General features: G+C 50.5%; 1 protein-coding gene and 1 long non-coding RNA gene across 2 annotated transcripts; both read left to right on the top strand.

Annotated features, from left to right (window-relative positions):
• Positions 1-4,025: 4,025 nt before the first annotated feature.
• Positions 4,026-10,529, top strand: CD300H (CD300H molecule). Its single transcript, XM_030828099.1, is given in 4 exon segments — positions 4,026-4,086; positions 7,096-7,452; positions 8,315-8,378; positions 10,406-10,529. Coding segments are annotated over 4 exon segments (606 nt in total).
• Positions 10,530-19,928: 9,399 nt separating this feature from the next.
• LOC100589914 lies at positions 19,929-21,802 on the top strand. Its single transcript, XR_001114777.2, has 2 exons — positions 19,929-20,046; positions 21,145-21,802. It is a non-coding gene; the product is annotated as an uncharacterized LOC100589914 (long non-coding RNA).
• The last annotated feature ends 331 nt before the right edge of the window (positions 21,803-22,133 follow it).

Consider the following 22,133-nt stretch of genomic DNA (forward strand, 5'->3'; position numbering starts at 1 on the left):
TTCACCTGGAAATGGACACCATGCAACAGCACAATGACAGCACAGGGACATGAGATTAAATACAGAAATAAGCATTGCAGGTAACAGGGACCCCAGAGGGAGGGGTCTGGAAGGCCTGGAGCAGGCAGGGATGCCTTCCAGGAGAGGTGTGGCCTGAGCTAATCTTGGGAGAATGAGAAGGGAGGATGATGGTCTTTGAGGAAGCAGAAAGACAAGCACAGCCCGGAAAGGCAGAGAGAAGTGTGTGGGCTGCTCACACTGTCCTACACATCACATGCCCCGAGTTTGCCCTAAGAAGGCACCCCTACCAGATGAGATCTTCACTTTCTGGAGGCCCCAAGAGCTGTCCCTCGAGGGCAGCGGTGGTGGGAGTCTCAGTGTGGTGCAGTGCCAGGCAGGGCCCCGGGCTCCCCGCACTGCTGTGCCGAACGGCCAGTGTTCATTTTTCTCAGTCCTCCCCTAGCTCTGCCCTCCTGGGGCGGACAGCGTTTTCCAGGACAGGTTTCAGAGACAGAAGCACAAGGGCCTGCTGGGGAAGGGACAGCGGCTCCCGATGCTGGCCTTGACATGGAAAAAGCCTGGGTGTCCCAGATGTGGGCCATCTCTTCAAGGAATTTGTCATCTCCTGGGGGACTCCAGGGCCCAGAGCACATCTGCTTCAAAGGTGCTTCCCTGTGGCATTGCCATGTCCTTTGCATTTGGCAAAGTGTCTGGTCCTAGCTAAAAAAATGAAACACACACAGGCTGTTTCTAAGCAGACCCTGCAGCCTCTCCCTGCCCCGAACTTGGATGAGCGAGAAGCACGGAGTCGGTGTGCTGCGGGAGACCCTTCCAACCCGGTTAGGGAACCTCCAGCAGTGGGTTCTGTGGTTGTGGGCAGTGACTTGCTGCTTCGCCTTGTAAGAGGACTGCGCTTCTCCTTCCCACTGACTTCAGGCTTGACCCTATGACAATGAACGGTGAGCAGGAGCCGCATGCCCGCCTTCTGGGCAGAGGCTCAGAGAGCCACCTGGTGCCTTCCCTCCCCTCTAGCGGACTGGGCTCTGCAGCCTGGTGCCCAAGCAATGCTGACTCACCGCTTGTGTGTAGAAACAAGCTTTTGTGGTTACAGCATGCTGGGATTAGGGAGTTTTGCTATGGCAATGTGAGCCAGAAAGAGCTGACTAATACAACCCCGTGCACCCGGTGGTTTGTCCAGACGAAGATGGTGAGAGTGTTTTCTGGAAAAGTCTGCAGCTGTGCGTCATCTCCTTAACAGACTCAGATCCCTTCTTCCCAAGAAAGGCACGTTGAGCAGCCCTTGACGCAGAGTCAGGGAGGACCAGGCAAGACTTTCCTTAGCGCCCAGAGCTAGGCACAGGGGGCGGGGCTCGCAACCGGCTGTGCAGGCTGCAAGGGGAGACATCTTTATCACTTCCAGCTCCTGCTTCCCCTCCACACACATGCACACAGCACCCCACACACTACACACATACACCACATGTACACACACACACCCACACACCTCCCCATGCCCACACATGCACACACCACCCCACACACCACACACATACACCACATGTACACACACACACCCACACCCCCCACACATGCACACACCACCCCACACACCACACACATACACCACATGTACACACACACCACCCACACCCCCACGCCCACACATGCACACACCACCCCACACACCACACACATACACCACATGTACACACACCACCACACCCCCACACACACACCCCCCCACACCACACACATACACCACATGTACACACACCCCACACCCCCACACATGCACACACCACCCCACACACCACACACATACACCACATGTACACACACACCACCCACACCCCCACGCCCACACATGCACACACCACCCCACACACCACACACATACACCACATGTACACACACACACCCACACCCCCCACACATGCACACACCACCCCACACACCACACACATACACCACATGTACACACACACCACCCACACCCCCACGCCCACACATGCCACACCACCCCACACACCACACACATACACCACATTACACACACACACCCACACCCCCACACATGCACACACCACCCCACACACCACACACATACACCACATGTACACACACACCACCCACACCCCCCACCCCACACATGCACACACATACACTACACACACCACCCCACGTACCACACACATACACCACACACCACCCCACATACCACACATGTATACCACGCATGGACACACACACACCACACACACTCCCACACCTACACATGCACACATATACACACTACACACACCACCCCACATACCACATACGTACACACATACACACTACACACATACACACTACACACATCTCACACACACCACTCACATCACATACACCACACACACATTACACACACCCTACCCCACATACCATACATATACACCACATGCACACACATCTCACACCACACACGTGCATACACATACACACACTACACATACACCACCTGTGCACACACACCACACACACATGCAAACACACACACTATGTGCACCCCACCCCACACATCACACACATACACCACATGTACACACATACACACACTACACACATCCCACCCACACCACACACACCACTCACACCACACACACCACTTACACCCCACACACACTACATACACACCACCCCACACACACATGCACACACATAGACACTACACACACGACCCCAAACACCACACATAGACACACTACACACATCTCACACACACCACTCACACCACATACACCACATACACACACACTACACACACACCATCCCACACACCATGCACATACATCACGTGTACCTACATACACACATACTACACACACTACACACACCACACACACTACACACATATCCCTCATACCACACCCATATACACACATGTGAACACACACAGAAATATGAGGACTCCAAATGCAGCAAAAAATGAACAAGCAGGAAACACATTTACTGAAACACCAAGGAGGAGACGTTTGATAACAGAATGCCAGGAATTCAGAGTTTCCTGCTTCCAGGAATCTAAGTCCCTGGATGAGGCATTCTGAAGCTGTGCTTGCATTTATAAATCCTCCACAGCCATTCTGTGTATATTGGGCACACTTCTGGCCAGGTTCCCCCGAGTTAGCTCTTGATATATTGAAACTCTTATATGTGGTCATCTTGGGTGACAGGAAGAGCCACACAGGTCAAAAGCAAGGCTTATAGATGGTCCACCAAGCTCTGTGTGGTGCCAGGTCAGGCACATGACCAAGACAGGGACCTCTGGGGTCGGCTGAGGTCAGAGCAAGAGTGAGGGGTTAAGAGGTCAGAGCCTCCGAGGTTGCACCCAGCCTATCTGTACCACTAAGGATCAGAGATAGACCAGTGGGCATCCTGGGTGTGCCCCTACCCCATGCAGTCTCACAGGCCCGGCTCTTAGAAGGGTCCCCTGTTTAATTCTTGGCTGTCACCATCTTGAAATTCTTAATAATTTTGGAACCCTACGTTTCATTTTACACTGGGCTTTGCAAATAGCTGGTCTCATCCAGTGAAGGCTGAGCCATACCCTGGGGCGGCTCATGCTGGCCACAGAAAACTGGCCATTCACAGAGGGGAGGACCTGCCCAGAAAATCCAGATGGTAGCTGGCCCAGTCTCACTGGTCCTGGGCCATGCTGTGATTTGGAGAAGGGCAGACCTGTCAGCTGTGGGTAATGGGAGGGATGTTGTCTTTACTGGGAACAGAAAGGGGAACAGCAAATGCAAACATGTTTTATTAGGAAGAACTTCAGCAAGTTCTCAAAACTGTTTCATTTGACCACATAGTGCCCCGTGGCCCCAGCTTCCTCCATACTCTCACCAGCCCTGAGAACCAAACCCAGAAGAGGCCAGAGAAGGAAACGAGAGGTGTCCAGAACAGCAGAAAAGGGGACAGGTGAACTGAACTTCTGCGACTGGGCTCCAGCCTCAGACCCTGCTGCCACAAGGGACTTCCATGCTGGTGAGATGACCCAGAGGGCTGGGGCTGCCATGCTGCCTTCAGCTCTCCTCCTTCTCTGTGTCCCAGGTGAGCAGGGCAGGTCCTGGGTGCAGGGAGGTCTGCTCTGGCGGGTCAGGGTGAGGCGGGCCTGAGAAAAGGCTGGTGAGGGGCAAGGGGAAGAAATGATATGAAGAAAGAAGGAGTGAGGTGTGCATAGAAGCTTCTCAAATCTCCTTATCGGGATAGGGTGGGGATTAAACGGTAAACTGCTTCCCACACAGTAAGCCCTAAGTAGATTTTGCAACTTTAATCATTATTACCATCATTATTAAGATCAGGAATGCCACCACGATCCATCAGAGAGAAGGGGGAATAGGGGACAGAAAACCAGTACTTACTAGGCTAATCACTGTAATACATGTCTTGTTTCCCATTATCTAATTTAATTCTTATTGCAATCCTGATGAAAACAAGAGACCGCGCCTTGCGCTTAGAGGTGCAAATAATTTAGATTAAACAGTTTATAAAAGGCACAGTCAAGGTCCAAACCTAAATACTTCTATTTCCAAGATTGTTGCTCCTTCTATAATTCAATGTCAGTGTCTGCTGAGCCTCCTTGTAAAGCTTCACTTACATATCTGGAGGCATATGCTGCATCCCCGCGTGGGAACCCTGGGTGTCCCCACAGGTCTGGGCTGGCCCCAGGGCTGCTACATAATGGGCCCCCAGAAGGGTGAGACGGCTGGGAACTTGTGGTCAGCCCTGGTCTGAGAGTTTCCGTAAATGATGGTGGAGGGAGAAAGTCAGTTTCTTTGCAAAGCTGGGTAGGTGGGGAGCTTGCTGGGTGGCAGTGGGGTCGGGGTGGAGGTGGAGGAGGCTGCCCATGTTGGCTCAGGGTCAGGATCTGGACTGAATATCCAAGGGGAGGGAGGCTCTGTGGTGGGATTCAGTGTGTGCCCCACAATGTTTTTCCTCCCAGATCTGTGGAATTCGCCCCAAATCATCAAGAGAGAAGTTTAAGGGCCTGAAAGAGCAGGTTAACAGCGCCCCCAGAGCCTGAGCTGAGAGCAGCAGCAATAGCAGGAGAGGACTGGGTGCGCCCACTCCTTCCTTGCCCCCAAGCCTGTGCCTGGGAGGCAGTTAGCTCCCTGGGACAAGGCTCCTGGCCCTTAACACTGTGGACATTTGGCGCTGTGTTATTCTGTGTGTTGGGGGCTGTCCTGTGCATTGTAGGATGTTTAGCAGCATCCCTGGCCTCTACCCACCAGATGCCAGCAGCAATTCCCCACTCTAAGTTGGGACAACCAAAAATATCTGTAGTCATTGCCAAATGTTCCCCCCGCCCCCCCTGCTCCCCCCATCCAGGTGAGAATCACCGTTTCAGAGAGGCAGACAGCATTCTAATGCAGAGTAGGTCAGTGGGCCACTTGAGCCTGCTTTCTGGGAAATAAAGTGAGAAAACGTGAGATAAGAAAATGAAGATGCAAAAGATAAAGTTTTCCTGTTTTTTTTCTTTTTCTTTCTTTCTTTTTGTTTTTCTTTTTTTTTTTTTTTTTTTTTTTTTTTGAGACAGAGTCTCACTCTGTCTTCCAGGCTGGAGTGCAGTGGTGCGATCTCAGCTCACTGCAACCTCCACTTCCTGAGTTCAAGTGATTCTCCTGTCTCAGCCTCCTGAGTAGGTGGATTACAGATGCCCACCACCACACCTGGCTAATTTTTTGTATTTGCAATAGAGGCAGGGTTTCATCGTGTTGTTCAGGCTGGTCTCAAACTCCTGACCTCAGGTGATCCACCTGCCTCGGCCTCCCAAAATGCTGGGATTATCGGCATGAGCCACCACACCTGGCCAGATTTTTCTTTTAATTCACAATAAAAACATAGCAAAGCCTCTCCATCAGTGGATGGCAATATATTACCTAGATGGATGGGTGGGTAGATGAAAGATGGATGGATGGATGGATAGATAGATAGATAGATAGATAGATGATAGGTAGACAGATTACATCCACAATTCCTCTACAGGAGCTTGGTATTTTGCTCCATAGCAAAATTCTCAATAGCCATTTTGCCCTGGGTTAACCACCTCCTTGTCAAGAGCAGATGAGACAGCAGCTGTTTAGGACTGGCAAGGCCCCTGAGGCAGGAAGCAGAGAGTTGATGGGGCTGGGTCCTAGTTATTTGGACCCGGAGCCTGCAGAATGGGTGGAGGAATGAGAGAGGGGACTCGAAGAGGGAGAGTAATGTTGAAATATTGGAGGGGGCAGAGGACCTGGAGAAGAGGCCCAGGACACGCCAAGGCGGGTGGGTGCTGCAGAGAATTGGGGGTGGGAAGGAAGCTCTGATGGGTGTCCCCGTGGAGCGGAGGCCTACAGATGTTAGGCAACGGCGAGTGTTGCTGCAGGATTCTGTCCGGGGGGAAGAATCCAGGCATAAATGTCCTTGAATCACAAGAACAACCCCTTTCTACATGGCCTCTTGATATCCCCAGGGCAGCCCCCATATTCTCTGTGACCCAGACCTGGGAGCAGGAGGCCTCATCTATATGGGCAGGGACTGCAAGTATGAGGCCCACAGATGATTTGGGAAAGGGGCAGAGCCAGAAGCCCCCTTCCTCCTTGCCCTCTGTACTGGGCTGCTTCTGGTTTTTCCTGGTTCTCAATATTATTTCCTTTCCTATTTCATCCATCCATCCGTCCGTCTATCCATCCATCCATCTCTCCAGCCGTCCATTTATTCAGAGTGTACTTAGTGGTTTCATTCAATCATTGGTGTTCGATGAGGACAGGCGTTTCTTCTCAGGACTGACACTTCTGGGGGACCCAGAACCTATCTGAGGCCACCGAGGTCAAGCCTCTCCCCCTGATATTATAAGATGGCTGAGCACCCCCAGGCTGGGCATGGCCTCTGGAGTCTCAGGATTCCACACCGGGCATCTCCTTGGGTCTCCCGCTGCAAATAGCCCATAGCTCCCTGGTTCCCGACTCCTCCCTCCTCCAGCCTCAGGCAACACTGGGCGTGCAAAGGACCTGACACTCAAGGTTCCACTGGTCCAGACTCTTCCAGGTGAAGATGGGGAAACGGACTTGTGTTTTCCAGGCTGTCTGACTGTGAATGGCCCCAGCACCTTGATGGGCGCCGTGGGGGAATCCCTGAGCGTTCAGTATTGGTATGAAGAGAAATACAAGACGTTTAACAAATACTGGTGCAGACAACCATGCTTGCCAATTTAGCATGAAATGGTGGAGACCAGAGGGCCCGAGGGAGCGGTGAGGAGTGACCAAGTGGTCATCACAGACCATCCTGGGGACCTCACCTTTACTGTGACCTTGGAGAACCTCACGGCAGATGATGCCGGAAAATACCGATGTGGGATTGCAACAATACTGCAGGAAGAGAGTCTGTCTGGTTTCCTGCCCGATCCCTTCTTCCAGGTTCAAGTGCTGGTCTCCTCGGGTAAGAGCCTCTTTTCTCAGGCATATGAGGCCATCTCTGCAGAGCAGCCACAGAAATTTTGGCCCAGGAGAGAAAAATTGGGCCTAGTGTGGTGCATCAGAGACTCAGGACAGAGTATGTTGTGTGAACGTGTGTGGGAAATACATGTGTGTTTGAGTGAGTGGGAGAGTGTAAGTGTGTTTAAGTATGTGAATGTGAGTTGTGTGCAAACATGTAAGAGTGAGTGCAGGTGTGAAGGTGTGTGTGAAAGCAGGTGTGTGTGTATGTGTGTGAGACAGCAGGTGTGTGTGAGTGTGTGTGGGAATGTGAAAGCAGGTGTGTGTGTGTGAGAGCAGGTGTGTGAGTGTGCGTGTGAGAGTGTGTGAGAGCAGGTGTGTGTGAGTGGGTGGGCGTGTGAGTGTATTTGTGAAGTTGCGCGAGTGCACATGTGAGAGTGTGTGTGCAGGTGTGAGAGAGTGTGTGTGAGACAGAGAGAGAGTGTGTGCTGGAGGGTAGTGGTGGTGTGTGGATACACTGGCAAGGATGGGGGGTTTTGGAACCTAAGCCTAACTGACCTTCAGCAAGTCAATTTTCAGCGAGATGGGGGACAGCAACATGGGAGAAGGTGGTCATCCTCTGGTCTGGGTTTATAAAATGCCCACCTGGCTCCAGAGCAGGGCATCCATTGGGATGGGGTTGGGGGTATGCTCTATTGCTCCAGTCAGGCTTCAGTCTGCCTATGGGAAGATGATGGTCCTAGAACATCTGTCCAGCTGCCTCCTTGAGCGTCCTCTGCTTTATGAAGTCAGAACCATGCAGGCACCAGGTACTCAGCTGGGAAGAGTCAGGCATAGGGCACTGAGCCTCTGTTCTTTATCCTCAGCCTCCAGTACTGAGAACTCTGTGAAGACACCTGGATCTCCCACCAGGCCCAGCCAATGCCAAGGGCAAAATGTACGTGTCCCAGTGTCTTTTGCCATGTGTGTAGCTTCTTTCCTAGGATGGGGCTTCCTAGACACAGGTTTCCTTGATTATTCACCCACTCAACAGATATTTATTTATATATTTATTTATTTATTTATTTATTTTTTGAGACAGAGTCTCGCTCTATTGCCCAGGCTGGAATGTAGTGGCACCATCTCGGCTCACTGCAAACTCTGCCTCCTGGGTTCACGCCATTCTCCTGCCTCAGCCTCCTGAGTAGCTGGGACTACAGGCGCCCGCCACCACGCCCGGCTAATTTTTTTTTTTGTATTTTTAATAGAGATGGGGTCTCACCATGTTAGCCAGGATGGTCTTGATCTCCTCACCTCGTGATCTGCCCGCCTCGGCCTCCCAAAGTGCTGGGATTACAAGCGTGAGCCACCGTGCCTGGCCAACGGATATTTATTTGTTATGTGCCAGAAACTGATGGAGATTCTAGAGATGCAACAGTGAACAAAGGGGCAAGATTGTGTTCTTGAGGAAGTTGCAAATAGGTAGATTCAGGCAATGGCCAGATGGATAGGTAGATAGACAGACAGGCGGATAGATAGATAGACAGATAGATAGACAGATGATAGATAGATAGATAGACAGATGATAGATAGATAGATAGACAGATGATAGATAGATAGATAGATGATAGATAGATATGACAGATGATAGAGATGGCTGGCTGGCTGGCTGGATAGACAGATGGAGATGATAGCTGGTAGAGAGAGATATGTAATAGAGACAGATAGAGAGATGATAGATCAAGGAAATATGTCAACTAATGATAATTACTGTGGAGGAAAATAAAGCAGGTGTAAAGAGATAGGGTGCCAGGGTGTGTGGGAAGCTGGTGGGGCATGATTTGGGCTATCAAGGAAATATAAAGAACAAAGGGACTGTCTTAGTTTGGGTTTCCCCCAAATCAGGTCCCGAGACAGGGACTTAGCAGCAATTTGTTTATAGAGAGGTAATCTCAGGAAGTACATTGAGAGAGCAGAAAGTGAGACCAGGAAAGGGGAAGGGCGGTGAAATGTGATGTAATGAAGGGGTTATCCCTGCAGTAACTGGAGTCACTGGAGATTAACCCCTCTGGGCACCATATGAGAGATTGTGTAGAATGTTCCTCAGAACTGGAGATAGAATCTTCCAGGCAGAAGTCACTCCTAGGGGCATGAATTCTGTGGCCCATCTGGCCTGCTCTGCACAGGGAAATGTGTGCACTCCTGTAGATAACCTCAGGCAGAGAAGGAGAGCTTGAGCTGGGAAATCCTTGGTGGGGCCAAGACTGCCTGCAGTTGCCAGGAGCTCAAGTGGGCAAAGGTGATATGGGGCAGGGCGCCAACAGGGCTTGTTACAGGGGCTCGTCTTAGGATCAGGGAGGGCATCAGACAAGCCCTGCAGGTGGAGGGCTGGGAAGGTGGAGAGATGGCACAACAGCTTATTTTGGGGAGAGAATGCAGCATTTGAGGAGTTGGAATGGGGGCAGTGTAGTGGGACCCACGGGGTGAGAGGACTGGCCATGGGCCAAGCTTGAAGAGGTCACTCCTTGGGGTTGAGATTGTTAAGCAGTTTAAGCAAAAGAGCTGTTCTTGTGATCATATTTAATTTGAGTGAAGGTGGTTGTAAAGGAATATTTCATCCTTGAGGTTTTTCCCAGCAAGGGCTGAGTTCCCGCAGGCATCAGTGGCTGAGGGATCTGTTCAGGAAGTTGTTTCTGGGAGCCAGTTCCTGCCTGGGTTAACATATCTCTCTTCTTCTCTATCCCTCACCTTCTGGCATCTGTTGGGTCCTGACACTCAAGGTTAATTCTGAGCTGAATGAAGGTCAGGAGCCTGTGACCCTCAGCATGGGGCTGCCTGACCCTGGTACCCACCAGGCTTGATGCTGACATTGGGTTTGAGGGCACAGGATGAGACCTCGAGGGAAGGTGGGGGAGAGGCTGAGCCTGGGACTCCCCAGAGAAGGCAGCTTACTACTGGTCACTCTCTCCGTCTCACAGGTCCCTGCCCAGCAACACCTAATTCCTGCTTCTCCCACTCCTGAAGGTGCCTCTGCTCCTGAGCATACTCAGTGCTATCCTCTGGGTGAACAGGTCTTGGAGGACTCCTTGCACAGAGTCATGAACAGGAGAACTTGCAACACCCCACGCCCATTGGAACCCTGTCCAGATACACAGCCCCTCTGACTGCAAAAAGGACTTCTGACCCTGACCCTCATATTTCTTTCCATCTTATCACCGGATACTTTTTAAAAGTTAAAAAAAAAAAATGTAGGCCGGGTGCGGTGGCTTACACCTGCAATCCCGGCACTTTGGGAGGCCAAGGCAGGTGGATCACTTGAGTCCAGGAGTTTGAGAGCAACCTGGGCAACATGGTGAGACCTCTTCTCTACAAAAAATACAAAAATTAGCAGGGCGTGGTGGTGTGTGCCTGCGATCCCAGCTACTTGGGAAGCTGAGGCAGGAGGATTGCTTGAGCCCCGGAGGTGGAGGTTGCATTGAGTCGAGATTGTGCCACTGCACTCCAGCCTGGGTGACAGAGGGAGACCCTGTCTCAGATAAATGAATAAATAAATAAAATATGTCACATACACAAGAGTATGTATATAAGGTATCTATACAGTTCAAGGACTAAAAATAAACATGTGTACCCACCATTCAGCCTAGGAAATCAATCATTATTAAGATGTTTGAAGCCCCCCATATGCCTCTCCCTGACCTCATAACTGTCTTTCCCCTACTATCAGAGTTAAATACTATCTGAATGCTTCTTGGGGTGATCACTCCCTTGCTTTAGTGTGCTGAGCAAGGACATGGTTGTTTTTGAATCCTGCACAGAGGAAATCATACCATTGCAAGTTCTTCTGCTCATAAACCATATTGGATTTTTTTCCTTTCCTGACAGTAGATTGTAGGGAACTCCCTAGAAACAAACAAACAAACAAACAAAAACAAAACAAAACTGTGATTGAGCCATCAACTGGTTCAGTTTAAATTGGTTTACTGTCATATGATGGGACCCCTCTGAGTTTTACAGGGACCAGGTTAATGTATTGAGGACATGTTTAAAAATGTACCTGGGGCTGGGCATGGTGGCTCTCATCTGTAATGCCAACACTTTGGGAGGCCAAGACAGGATGATTGTTTGAACTCAGCCTGGGCAACATAGCAAGACCTCATGCCTACTTAAAAAAAATTTAGCCAGGCATGGTGGCACGCACCTGTAGTCCCAGCTTCTCAGAAGGCTGAGGCAGGAGGAACGCTTGAGTCTGGGAGATGGAGGCTGCAGTAAGCTATGATCATACCACTGCACTGTGGCCTGGGTGATACAGTGAGACCCTGTCTCAAAACAAAACAAAAAAATGTACCAGGATTTGTTTTAACCAGATATGGTAAGGCATGCAGATATGGAAATGACTGTCATAAAGAAATAATTTTCTACTCAAAGACCCCTAGAAGCAGGAGGTGCAGTGTGCCACGTAGGGCCACACGGGGAAGCACGAGGGTGGGTGAGGGGGCAGAGAGAGAGAGAGAGGAAATGGATGTGGGAGACTTTATCATGGTTTTCAGAGGAAGTGATAGGCAAGGTAAGGTAAGCAAACAGCAGGTTTCAGAGTGCGTAGTTTGAATTATTCTGATGGGCTGGGATACAAGAATGGTCTCTAGTTGTCTGGTACCTGGCCCTGGGGTGATTTAGGGCAGGGGAAAGAAAATATCCCAGACTGCAGGAGCCTGCTGAAAGGAAGCAGGTGGGGGCATGGAATTGGGAGTGGTTTGGTTTGCATATCAAAGGCAGACTTGCAGGCCAGTTGTTTACTTTCTGTAGGAATTAGCCTTGGGAGAGAGTTATTTGGATGGATATATTTGCCTATCTGAGTGGCTAAAATAAAAAAATAGTGATTATGTAGCAGGAAGAGCTGCAGACAAAGCCCCCTCAGACACCAGTTAAAGAAGGAAGGGGTTTATTCGGCTGGGAGCATCCGCAAGACTCCTCTCTCAAGAGCCGAGCTACCTGAGTGAGCAATTCCTGTCCCTGTTAAGGGCTCACAACTCTAAGGGGGTCCGCGTGAGAGTGTCCTGATCGATTCAGCAAGCAGGGGGTACGTGACAGGGGGATGCATACACAGGTAATTAGAATGGAACAGGACAGAACAGGGATCTTCACAGTGCTTTTTTATACAAATAACCGATTAGGTCGGGGTCTATCTTTAACTACCAGGCCCAGGGTATGGTGCTGGGCTGTCTGCTTATGGATTTCATTTCTGCCTTTTAGTTTTTGCTTCTTTCTTTGGAGGCAGAAATTGGGCATAAGACAATATGAGGGGTGATCTCCTCCCTTAACACCAAATGCTGAAGGATGTGGTGAAACTGGATCACTCCTATGTGGCTGGCAGGAATGTAAAATGGTGCAAACCCTCTGGAAAATAGTTTGTCAGTTTCTTACAAAACCAACCATGCAAGCACCATATGATCCAGTGAACGCATTCTTAGGTATTTATCTCAGAGAAATGGAAACTTATGTTCACCCAAAAACCTGTGCATGAAAATTCACAGCAGCTTTATTCACAATAGTCCTGAACTGGAAGCAAGCCAGACATCCTTACAGGGGTGAACGGTTCAACAAATTGCAGTTCATTCCTACCACAGAATGCCACCCCAGCACTAGAGAGGAGCAAGCTATTGATGTACACAACAACTTGGATGAATCTCGAGGAGGTTATGCTGAGCAAAAAGCTCCAATCCAAAGTTTATGTACCATATTGCTCCATTTCTATAACACTCTCAAAATGACAAAAGTACAGAAATAGATGACAAATGAGCAGTTACCAGGGCTTAGCAATGGGGGATGTGGAAAAGGAGGGATGTGGATATGAAAAGGCCACTGCTTGGACAATGTTTAGTTTCAGCTTAAAAACTCTCATCTCACCCTCTACAACTGCCCCTCCCCTCCAGCCTCCTCTAACATGTCCTCTGGCTCATGTCTAAGTGGATTTGTCACATGTGTTTGGCAAGTCATTACCCAGGAAGAGGCTCCTCTCCCGACCAATCTAACCCAGCCCTCTTGACATCTCTCTTATTTCCTTTAAACACCCTTTGCAGGCAACGTCAAAAACACACTGTCTTTTGAAAACATAAACTTCTTGCTCTCTGAGAGCTGGAAGTCTGGGCAGAGATGAAGTGTACCTCGTTGGGACCCTTCTCCTGTGCCTAAGCCACCTGTCAGCCAGGAAGCTTGCTGATGGTGGGAGCTCTGGCCCAGACCCTTACCATGAAGAGTTGACTACAGCAGGTGGGATGGGCACTAACAAGGAGAAAGGGGTGCAGGGGCAAGAAGGGGGTGTTTCTTATCCCCACAGCTGCCTTCCCTCAGACCTTTCCTGGCACTGATTGTAGTTAGTGCTTCAAAGAGCTGCTTCTCTTGTTCACAGATAATAAGAAGCATTGAAGATTGTCACCAAACCAAGTTCCAGCCTAGGTGAACATGTTCTGCAGGGACACTGGGTGTCTCTTCCTCTCCCAAAAGTAAGGTATTAGACATACCTGAGGCCAGGCGCAGTGGCTCATGCCTGTAATCCCAGTACTTTGGGAGTCTGAGGCAGGTGGATCACCTGAGGTCAGGAGTTCGAGACCAGCCTGGTTAACATGGCAAAACCCTGTCTCTACTAAAAGTACAAAAATTAGCCAGACATGGTGGAAGGTGCCTGTAATCCCAGCTACTCAGGAGGCTGAGGCAGGAGAATTGCTTGAACCTGGGAGGGGGAGATTGCAGTGAGCTGAGATTGTGCCACTGCCCAGACTCCACCCCCAAACCCCCAAAGAAAAGACATAACTGAGACTAATTTATAAAGGAAAGAGGTTTAATTGACTCACACTTCCACTTGACTGGGGAGGCCTCACAATCATGGTAGAAGGCAAAGGAGGAGCAAAGTCACATCTTACACGGTGGCAGGCAAGAGAGAGAGAGAGCGCGTGCAGGGGAATGCCCCTTTATAAAACCATCAGATCTTGTGAGACTTATTCACTATCATGAGAACAACATAAGACATGCCCTCATGATTTATTTACCTCCCACCAGGTCCCTCCCATGACATGTGGGTATTATGAGAGCTATAATTTGAGATTGGAGGGAGGACACAGCCAAACCATAGCACCCACTCTCCTTGCTTGGCCTACTTGGTCTGAGGGGACCAAGCCACTGGTTTGTTCTTCCATTTCATCGTGTTGCCCTGTCCCCATGTGGTCTTTATGTTCTAGCTACAGTGTGCATCCCTCCCCAGGACCTTAGCACCTGCTGTTCCTCCCCCTGAATCCCTTCCCCCAGATCTTCTTACCTCTGGTTCTTTCTTATCCTTTTGGTTTCACCTCTGATGTTGCCTCCTCTGAAAGGCCTCTATGATCACCCTTTGAAGGGATCACCCCGATTGTCTTGATTATGGGTCCCTGTTTATTTCCTCCACAGTTTGCCAAATGCTGTTAATGTGTTTCCTTTCGGTGGTTTCTATCCATCTCCCTTTACATCACAGCAGCATTTGGGCCAGCTTCGTTCACCTTGAATGCCCCAGCATCCAGCTACAGAGTGTGGTGACAAATGTTGGCATTAAAAAAATACTTGCTGAGTGAGTAAATGAATAAGGATTGGATGTGGCTGCAGAGACTGGCTCTGGGCAAGTGTGGCCCAACTATATTAGCTATCTGTTGATAAATAACAAATTACCCCATGACTTCACAGCTGAAAACAGCAAATGTTCATTATCTCATGATTTTGAGAGTCGTGAATCCAGGAGTTGCTTAGCTGGGTGTTGCTGGCTCAGGGTCTCTCTTCATTAAGTTCTAGTCAAGATGTTGGCCGGGGCTGCAGTCATCTGAAGACTGGACTGGGGCTGGAGGATCTGCTTCCAACATCATGCATTCACGTGGCTGGTGGTGGGAGGCCTCAGCTCCTTGCTCAAAAGAGCTGTTTGTGAGTCTTCAAGACATAGCCACCAACTTTCCCCGGAGATAGTGATCCAAGAGAGAGCTAGGCACAGTACCTTTGATGGCTTATCCTTGGAAGTCAGCCTATGGCCCATATCTATGGATCACAGAGGCCCACCCAAATACCATACAGAAGGAGACTCCTCACGGGTGTGGGTGTCTGATCTGGATGGCTGTTAGGCATGGATAGTCATTTCCTCAAATTTTGCTGAGCTATACATTTATGATTTGTATTATTTTGTTTGTATGATATACTTCCATCAAAGAATTTAAAAACCAAAACATGAGATTATACCTCTGAAAGTTTGCTTGACTTTCTTTTTTGGTTATAGTTTATTGATCTTTTTTCCACCTAAGAAAGAGTTTACATATATTAATCTCTCCTCCTTCTAGCTGCCTCGCCAACAGCTCTGAGAGAGTAAAGAATCTGACCAAAAGCATGCAGTATAAGTGATGGCGTCAGCATTTCTCTGGCACTAATGCCCTAGAGTCTCTTCACTGGACCAGGACACTGAAGAGGACAGAGTGGCCCAGGGATGGCAAAAGGGAAAAGCAGAATCCTCAGACCCAGGAAACAGAATGAGAAGGGTGTGTTAGGTGGAGGGGGGCCAAGGCGACCCAAACTGAGAAACTCCAGGGAGTCATTGTTTTCGAAGTCCTTCCACCCACCACTCTCTCTCCCTCCCCTCTCACTTCTCCAGTGCCTTTTGCTTTTCAGGAAACACTTCGAAACCGAAAGCAGCCTGTGCTGGGATTACAGGCATGAGCCACCGCACCCTGTGGGAATTTCTTTCTTCAACTCTCATGCCTGCACATGAGGACCTGATTCAGGAAGATCCACACAGAAACTCAGAAGACTCTGGCCGGGGAGGTCCCCCTCTCATGGGCAGAGTGACCTCTCCACAGACATTGCCTGGAGTTGATTAATTGTTTGGGTTTCAAGGCCTGCCACAGAGAAACTGAGAATACAACGCCCAAGGAGTCGGCAAGCTGCACATTCAATATCCTAGAACCAGCCACCCAGGAAATTGAGTCTCTTTCTCTTGCAAAGGAAAAAATAATCAAGCAAAGATTAAAGCCCAAAGCGAATGTCTTTCCTTGGGCTGGAATCAGAAATATCTGCTTTATTCCTCTCTGGCTTTCAGGGCCTCCCTAAGGTCCAGAGAGGCCTGGGCCACTTCTATTTTTAAGAGAGAGAGAGAGAGACAGATGAAAAAACAAGATTACAAAATTGTGGTATATTTTAAATGAGGGAAGTTCACAGATAAATTTCTTGGTATACAGAAAGCAATAAAGTATAATTAATCGAGCTATAAAAAAGAAGATTGTGGCTGGATGCCATGGCTCACGCCTATAATCCCAACAGTTTGGGAGGCTGAGGTGGGAAGATTGCTTGAGTCCAGGAGTTTGAGGCTGCAGGGAGCTATGATTGTGCCACTGAACTCCAGCCTGGGCAGCAAAGCAAGACACTGTCTGCAGGGGGGCGGATAAAAAAAGGACACGTATAAATGTATGGGCTAAATACTTCTGCCAACCAGCCCTGAGGTTTGTGGAAGTAAAATAAACCTCCAGACCCCACAACCACCAAGCCAAAGGGAACAGCCAAGCTGGGAACTGTTTAGAGCAAACCTGCCTCCCGTTTTATTGCTAAAAAAGATAGCTACTGAGATTAAAAAAAAAAAAAAAGTTGCATACCTCCCTCACAATTTGTTCACAAGGAAATTCCTTGTGGGCAAAGGACAGATGTAACTCAATGTCATCCCTTACTCTCTGAGATAAATGTATATCTGATTGCTTCCTTTGGAAAGGCTAATCAGAAACTCAAAAAAATGCAACTGTTTGTCTCTTAACTACCTGTGACTTGCAAGCCCTCTCCCACTTTGAGTTGTTTTGCCTTTCTAGACTGAACCAATATACGTCTTACATATTAGGTTGGTGCAAAAGTAATTGCGATTTTTGCCATTAAAACTAACGTTGCCAAGGCTGGAGTGCATTAAAAGTAATGGCAAAACTGCAATTACTTTTGTACCAACCAAATATACTAATTGATGTCTTATGTATCCCTAAAGTGTGTGTAAAGCCAAGCTGTGCCCTGACCACCTCATGTTGTGAGGACCTCCTGAGGCTGTGTCATGGATGTGCCCTTAACCTTGGCAAAATAAACTTCTAAAATTAATTGAGACTTCTCTCAGATACTCTTTGGTTCACAGGTTGTACAGATAATCTAATTTAGGTCTGGCATTGGTTATAGTTAGTGCTTCAAAGACTGCATCCCTTGTTCACAAATAAGAAGCACTGAAGATTGTCACCAAACCAAGTTCCAGACTAGGCGAACATGTTCAGTAGGGACATTGGGTGTCTCTTCCTCTCCCAGAAGTGAGAAGTTCAACGTGCGGTGTGTGTGCTGCTTCTCAATACAGCGGAAGCCATGGGCCAGAATCAGATGTGTCCTCCTCTTTCCTGCCTGGTTCCACCCCCTGCCCTGGGCACTTGTCTTTAGGGATGAAACTTGCTGTGGTCGGAACTGCCCATTGAGCTTCAGATCCTGGTTGCACCTTGGCCCCTGGTCCCTGGCCCCTTGAGTCTGGGGGTGCCTGCACCGGCCCAGGGAGCTTCTCTCCTGAGCTTTCTGCAATCTCCCATCTCCAGCCTCAGACTTGAGACAGGGCTGGACAAGGAAGCGGAGAGGGGAAGAAAGCAGAAGTGGGGCTCAGACCCTGGGAGAGGGGACTCCACCTTGTCCTACCAGAGCCTGGTGCAGCGGCAAGTGACATCTGAGAAATGACCACCAGGCATCGGGCTGCTCGGCTACTGATGGGTGGGTGGGTCCTGGACATGGAAGTAGGGATATGGAGAGAGGGCAGGAGGACAGAGGAGAACCGAGGAGCTGTCAGCAGCTGCCTCACCAGCTGAGCACCAGGCTCCAGGGCACAGCGCAGGTGAGTCATGTCCCACTGCATCCTCGATAGAGGAGGCCCTGGGAGAGAGGTGCCTGTGATTGTCATTGCCACAGTTATCCAATCCGAAATGCCATCTTGATGCACCACACGTACAATCATAGATGCATGCACGTGAACACACAGGCATGCACACACACAGTGTTTTCCCAGCCCACGCCCTTCCTGTCTCCATGGAAACCCCCCTCCCCATTCCCACCTCTGCAGGGAGGGAGCTACTCACCCCTCAGTTCAGATTCCTGGGTGGACAAGGGCTGTCTGCCTGCCACTGTCTCCTCTACAACCCCACGGTCGGAGAGGCCCTGACCCCAGAACATCCCTGACCCAGGCCCATCTGAGGAGAAGCTGGGACTTCAGCTTGTGTTTTCCAGCTGTTTTGCTGTGGGCGGCCCCAGCACCATAACAGACACCGCAGTGAGGATCCCTGAATGTGCAGTGTCAGTATGAAGAGGAATACAGGACTTTCAACAAACACTGCTGCAGACAACCACTTTTTCTACTATGTAACAAGACTGTAAAGGCCGGAGAGTCAGAGGATGTGAGGAATGGCTGAGTGTCCATCAGGGACCATCCTGCAAACCTCAGCTTCACAGTGACCCTGGAGAGCCTCACAGAGGAGGATGCAGGTGGATATTTGTGTGGGTTCAATAGACTATTGCTCCAAGAATTTCAAGATCCTGTCTTCCAAGACCTCGTCTTCCAGGTGGAGGTGTCGGTGTTCCCAGGGGAGACCCGTTCACTCAGCACCAGGCCTGTCCGAGTCTAGGGTTCGTCATTCTGTCCCTGAAGAGAGAAATGGGACAGGAGTGTGTGAGGTTGCAGGCAGTGACTTAGGACAGTGTCTGTGCGTGCGTGCATGGGTTTGCTGTGTGTGTGTGTGTATGCACAGGTGTGTGTGTGTGCGCACGCATGCACAGGTGTGAGGTGTGTTTGCAGTGTGTGTGTGTGTGCATGCACAGGTGTGGTGTGTGTGTGTGTGCACGCACAGTTGTGTGGTGCGTTTGTGTGTGTGCACCCGTGTGTGTGTGTGCTGACATGCACAAAAGCATGTTTGCACCTGTTGTTCGAGACTCTTCTGTGTGCCCCACCCTGAAAGTGTCTGGCCTTGTGCGGTGACCGGCCTGGCTGACATTTAGGGTTGAGTGGACTCGGGTCCCATCATTCAGGGAGGACCCCACTGACTTCCTGTCCTTACTTCCAGCCTCACTCCAGCCACTGCCATGCCCAGGGCCCTGGCTCCGCAGTCACTGTGGGTCACGCTTCACAGAGTAAATGTCACCCCTCCCTCCTTGGCTGAGATGGGGTCTGCAGCCAGGTCTTCTTTCCACAGACTCTCACATTCCCGTAGAGAGCAGGTCGACTCTCGCATCTGAAAGGGCTCACCTGGCTATGAAGTACATGGGGATAAGTCTAGGGAGGGGCCCAGGGCCTTGGTCTGGCCTGGGTGTGGCCGTGGAACATGTTGGACTCAGGGCATCTGTCCAGCATGTGCTGAGTGATCGTGTCTGTGGAAATCAGAGCTGAACAGGTGATGACAAGTGGGAGACTCAGGTGAGGTCACCAAGACTGACCTGTGGTGCCCCTGCAGCCCTGACCGCAGCCTCCAGTCTCAGAGCTCCACGGGCACCTCGGGTCCTCCCGTTACCTCCCAGCATGCACCTGGCCCAGCTCAACCAGACAGGACAGCCTTGATCCCAGCCCACACCCTGGGTAAGGTTCATGCCCCCAGGAGTGCCACATGGGCAGCCTTTCCTGTAGGCTGGGGAGAGATGGATGGTTCTGTCTCCCTTCTTCTGCTCCCTTCTTTGCTCACGCCTCCCACACCCAATGTGAAGGTCCTACTAAGTGCCAGGCGCTCCTGTCAGGATAGGGTCACAGCAGGGAACCACCCAGCCACTGTCCTGCTCTGGTGGAAGTTGGGTTCTACCAGGTGGATTCACACAGTGAACAGGTCAGCACAGAGGCTGACAGACAAGTACAGCAAAGTTTGATGACTGCTGGGAAGAGATATTTGTGCCTTGGGTTTGGGGAGCATGTGTGTGGGTGTTGGAGTCGCCATTTCACTGACAATGATCAGAAAAGGGTTTGTGGATTAGAGGACATGAGCGCGGAGACCTGCAGGGTTTGGGAGCAGGGCACTCTAGGTTCTGGAGGAAGAGGGGTCCAGGCGGAGGGAGGAGCAAGGCAAATGTCCTGCAAGGGAGTCTCAGGACCCAGCCAGGCCAGGGCAGGGGGCAGATGCTCTGGGGTCCGGTGACCCTGGCCCTCTCCCCTGCCTCCCTTGCAGCCCTGGCCCGAGTCTCATCCTGTTTGATGAGCCCAATCCTCTGAGGAGCTGAGAGCTGAGCTGGGCCATTCATTCATTCCTTCAACAACCATGAATTTTACAGGCTGATGTTTGCAACCAGAGGGCAGGTACCAGTTACTTGTGAATAACATGAATAGTCCTGACCTTCTTGGGAAATGATGGTCATACGGACATCAAACTACATGACTGATTCCATGTGCCAGTGAATAACCCCAGGATGTAGAGATCTTGTGGGTGTGGTTCTCGCGTGGATCCCTCCCTGTCCTCATGCACCATTTTCATGGCCATGTGCTTCCTTATAGGCAGTCCTGACACTCCAGGGACTCTCAGGCTGAAGGTCAGGGACTAATGGTCCCTTCAGAGGAGTTGTCATATACAGAGTTTGTCCTTCCAGGGATTTGTGCAGCCACAGGACCTGGGTTCACAGACAGGCAGAAGGTGGAGGGCACCTGGACCTCCCCTGGGGAGATGACTCACTGCCCATCACCGTGTCCCCACAGCTCCCCGTTCAGCAGCCCCTATGTCCTGCTCCTGGTCCTGGAGCTGCCCCTGCTCCTGAGCGTGCTGGGTGCTGTCCTGTGGGTGAACAGACCTCAGAGAAGCTCTAGAAGCAGGCAGAGTTGGCCAGAGGGTGAGAACCAGTAGCATCTGCTGTCCTTCAAGGCCCTGCACTGAGACAGAACCCCTCTGCGGGACTGGAATGACCTCCTGACCACTCCCTCCCGGGCTGCTCTGTCCGCCTCTCCTGGAATTCTCTGTGAGCCTCCTTTTCCCTGTGCCTGATCCTCGAGTCACACGTGAACCTGATGGACACGGACGCCCTGAGCTGTGACTCCATGTCTCATGTGAACGCGCTGGCCAGCTGAACCTCAGGCTGTCACCAACACCTCCAAGTGCCTGATGCCCTCTCTGCACCTTTCCATTTCTCCAGGAGCTTGGCATTGCTTCCTTCACCATTTTCACAGGGAGAGGCAGGTCCAAGACTCCACTGCACCTTTACCACCATAATGGCCCACACTCCCCGGGTCCAGGAGTGCAGAATATGTGGCTGCTGCCATTTGCTGAGTGTGTCAATCCAACGATGCTTTCGAACTTTAAGAAATGACAATACATAGATTCTGGAACTATCATGCCCACTAAGTCAGACCTGGGTGAGAACTCCATTGTTCCCTGATCTCCACAGGCCTTTGTTCAGAATAGTGGACCAAGCCCCATGCTGGGCCTCTCAGGATTGGGGGTCCCTGCAGAAGAGGATCCGGGATTCCCCCCAAAACCTGACAATTCCCTTCCTTATGTAGACACAGCCTGGCCAGTGTCTTCTGGTCCCTCTGGGAGAGCTGGTAGAAGATTCTCAGTGTGAACTGTGGTAGCATAGCCAGGCCTACCCTTCCTCCTTCTTCAAGGGAACCTGACCTCTCCTTCATTCCAGGGCTGTGGGTTTTAACTGGTGCAAATTTGGAAATGGATTGAGGGCTATGACTCCTTGATG

This window comes from Nomascus leucogenys, chromosome 14, assembly GCF_006542625.1.
Source record: "Nomascus leucogenys isolate Asia chromosome 14, Asia_NLE_v1, whole genome shotgun sequence".
NCBI lineage: Eukaryota > Metazoa > Chordata > Mammalia > Primates > Hylobatidae > Nomascus > Nomascus leucogenys.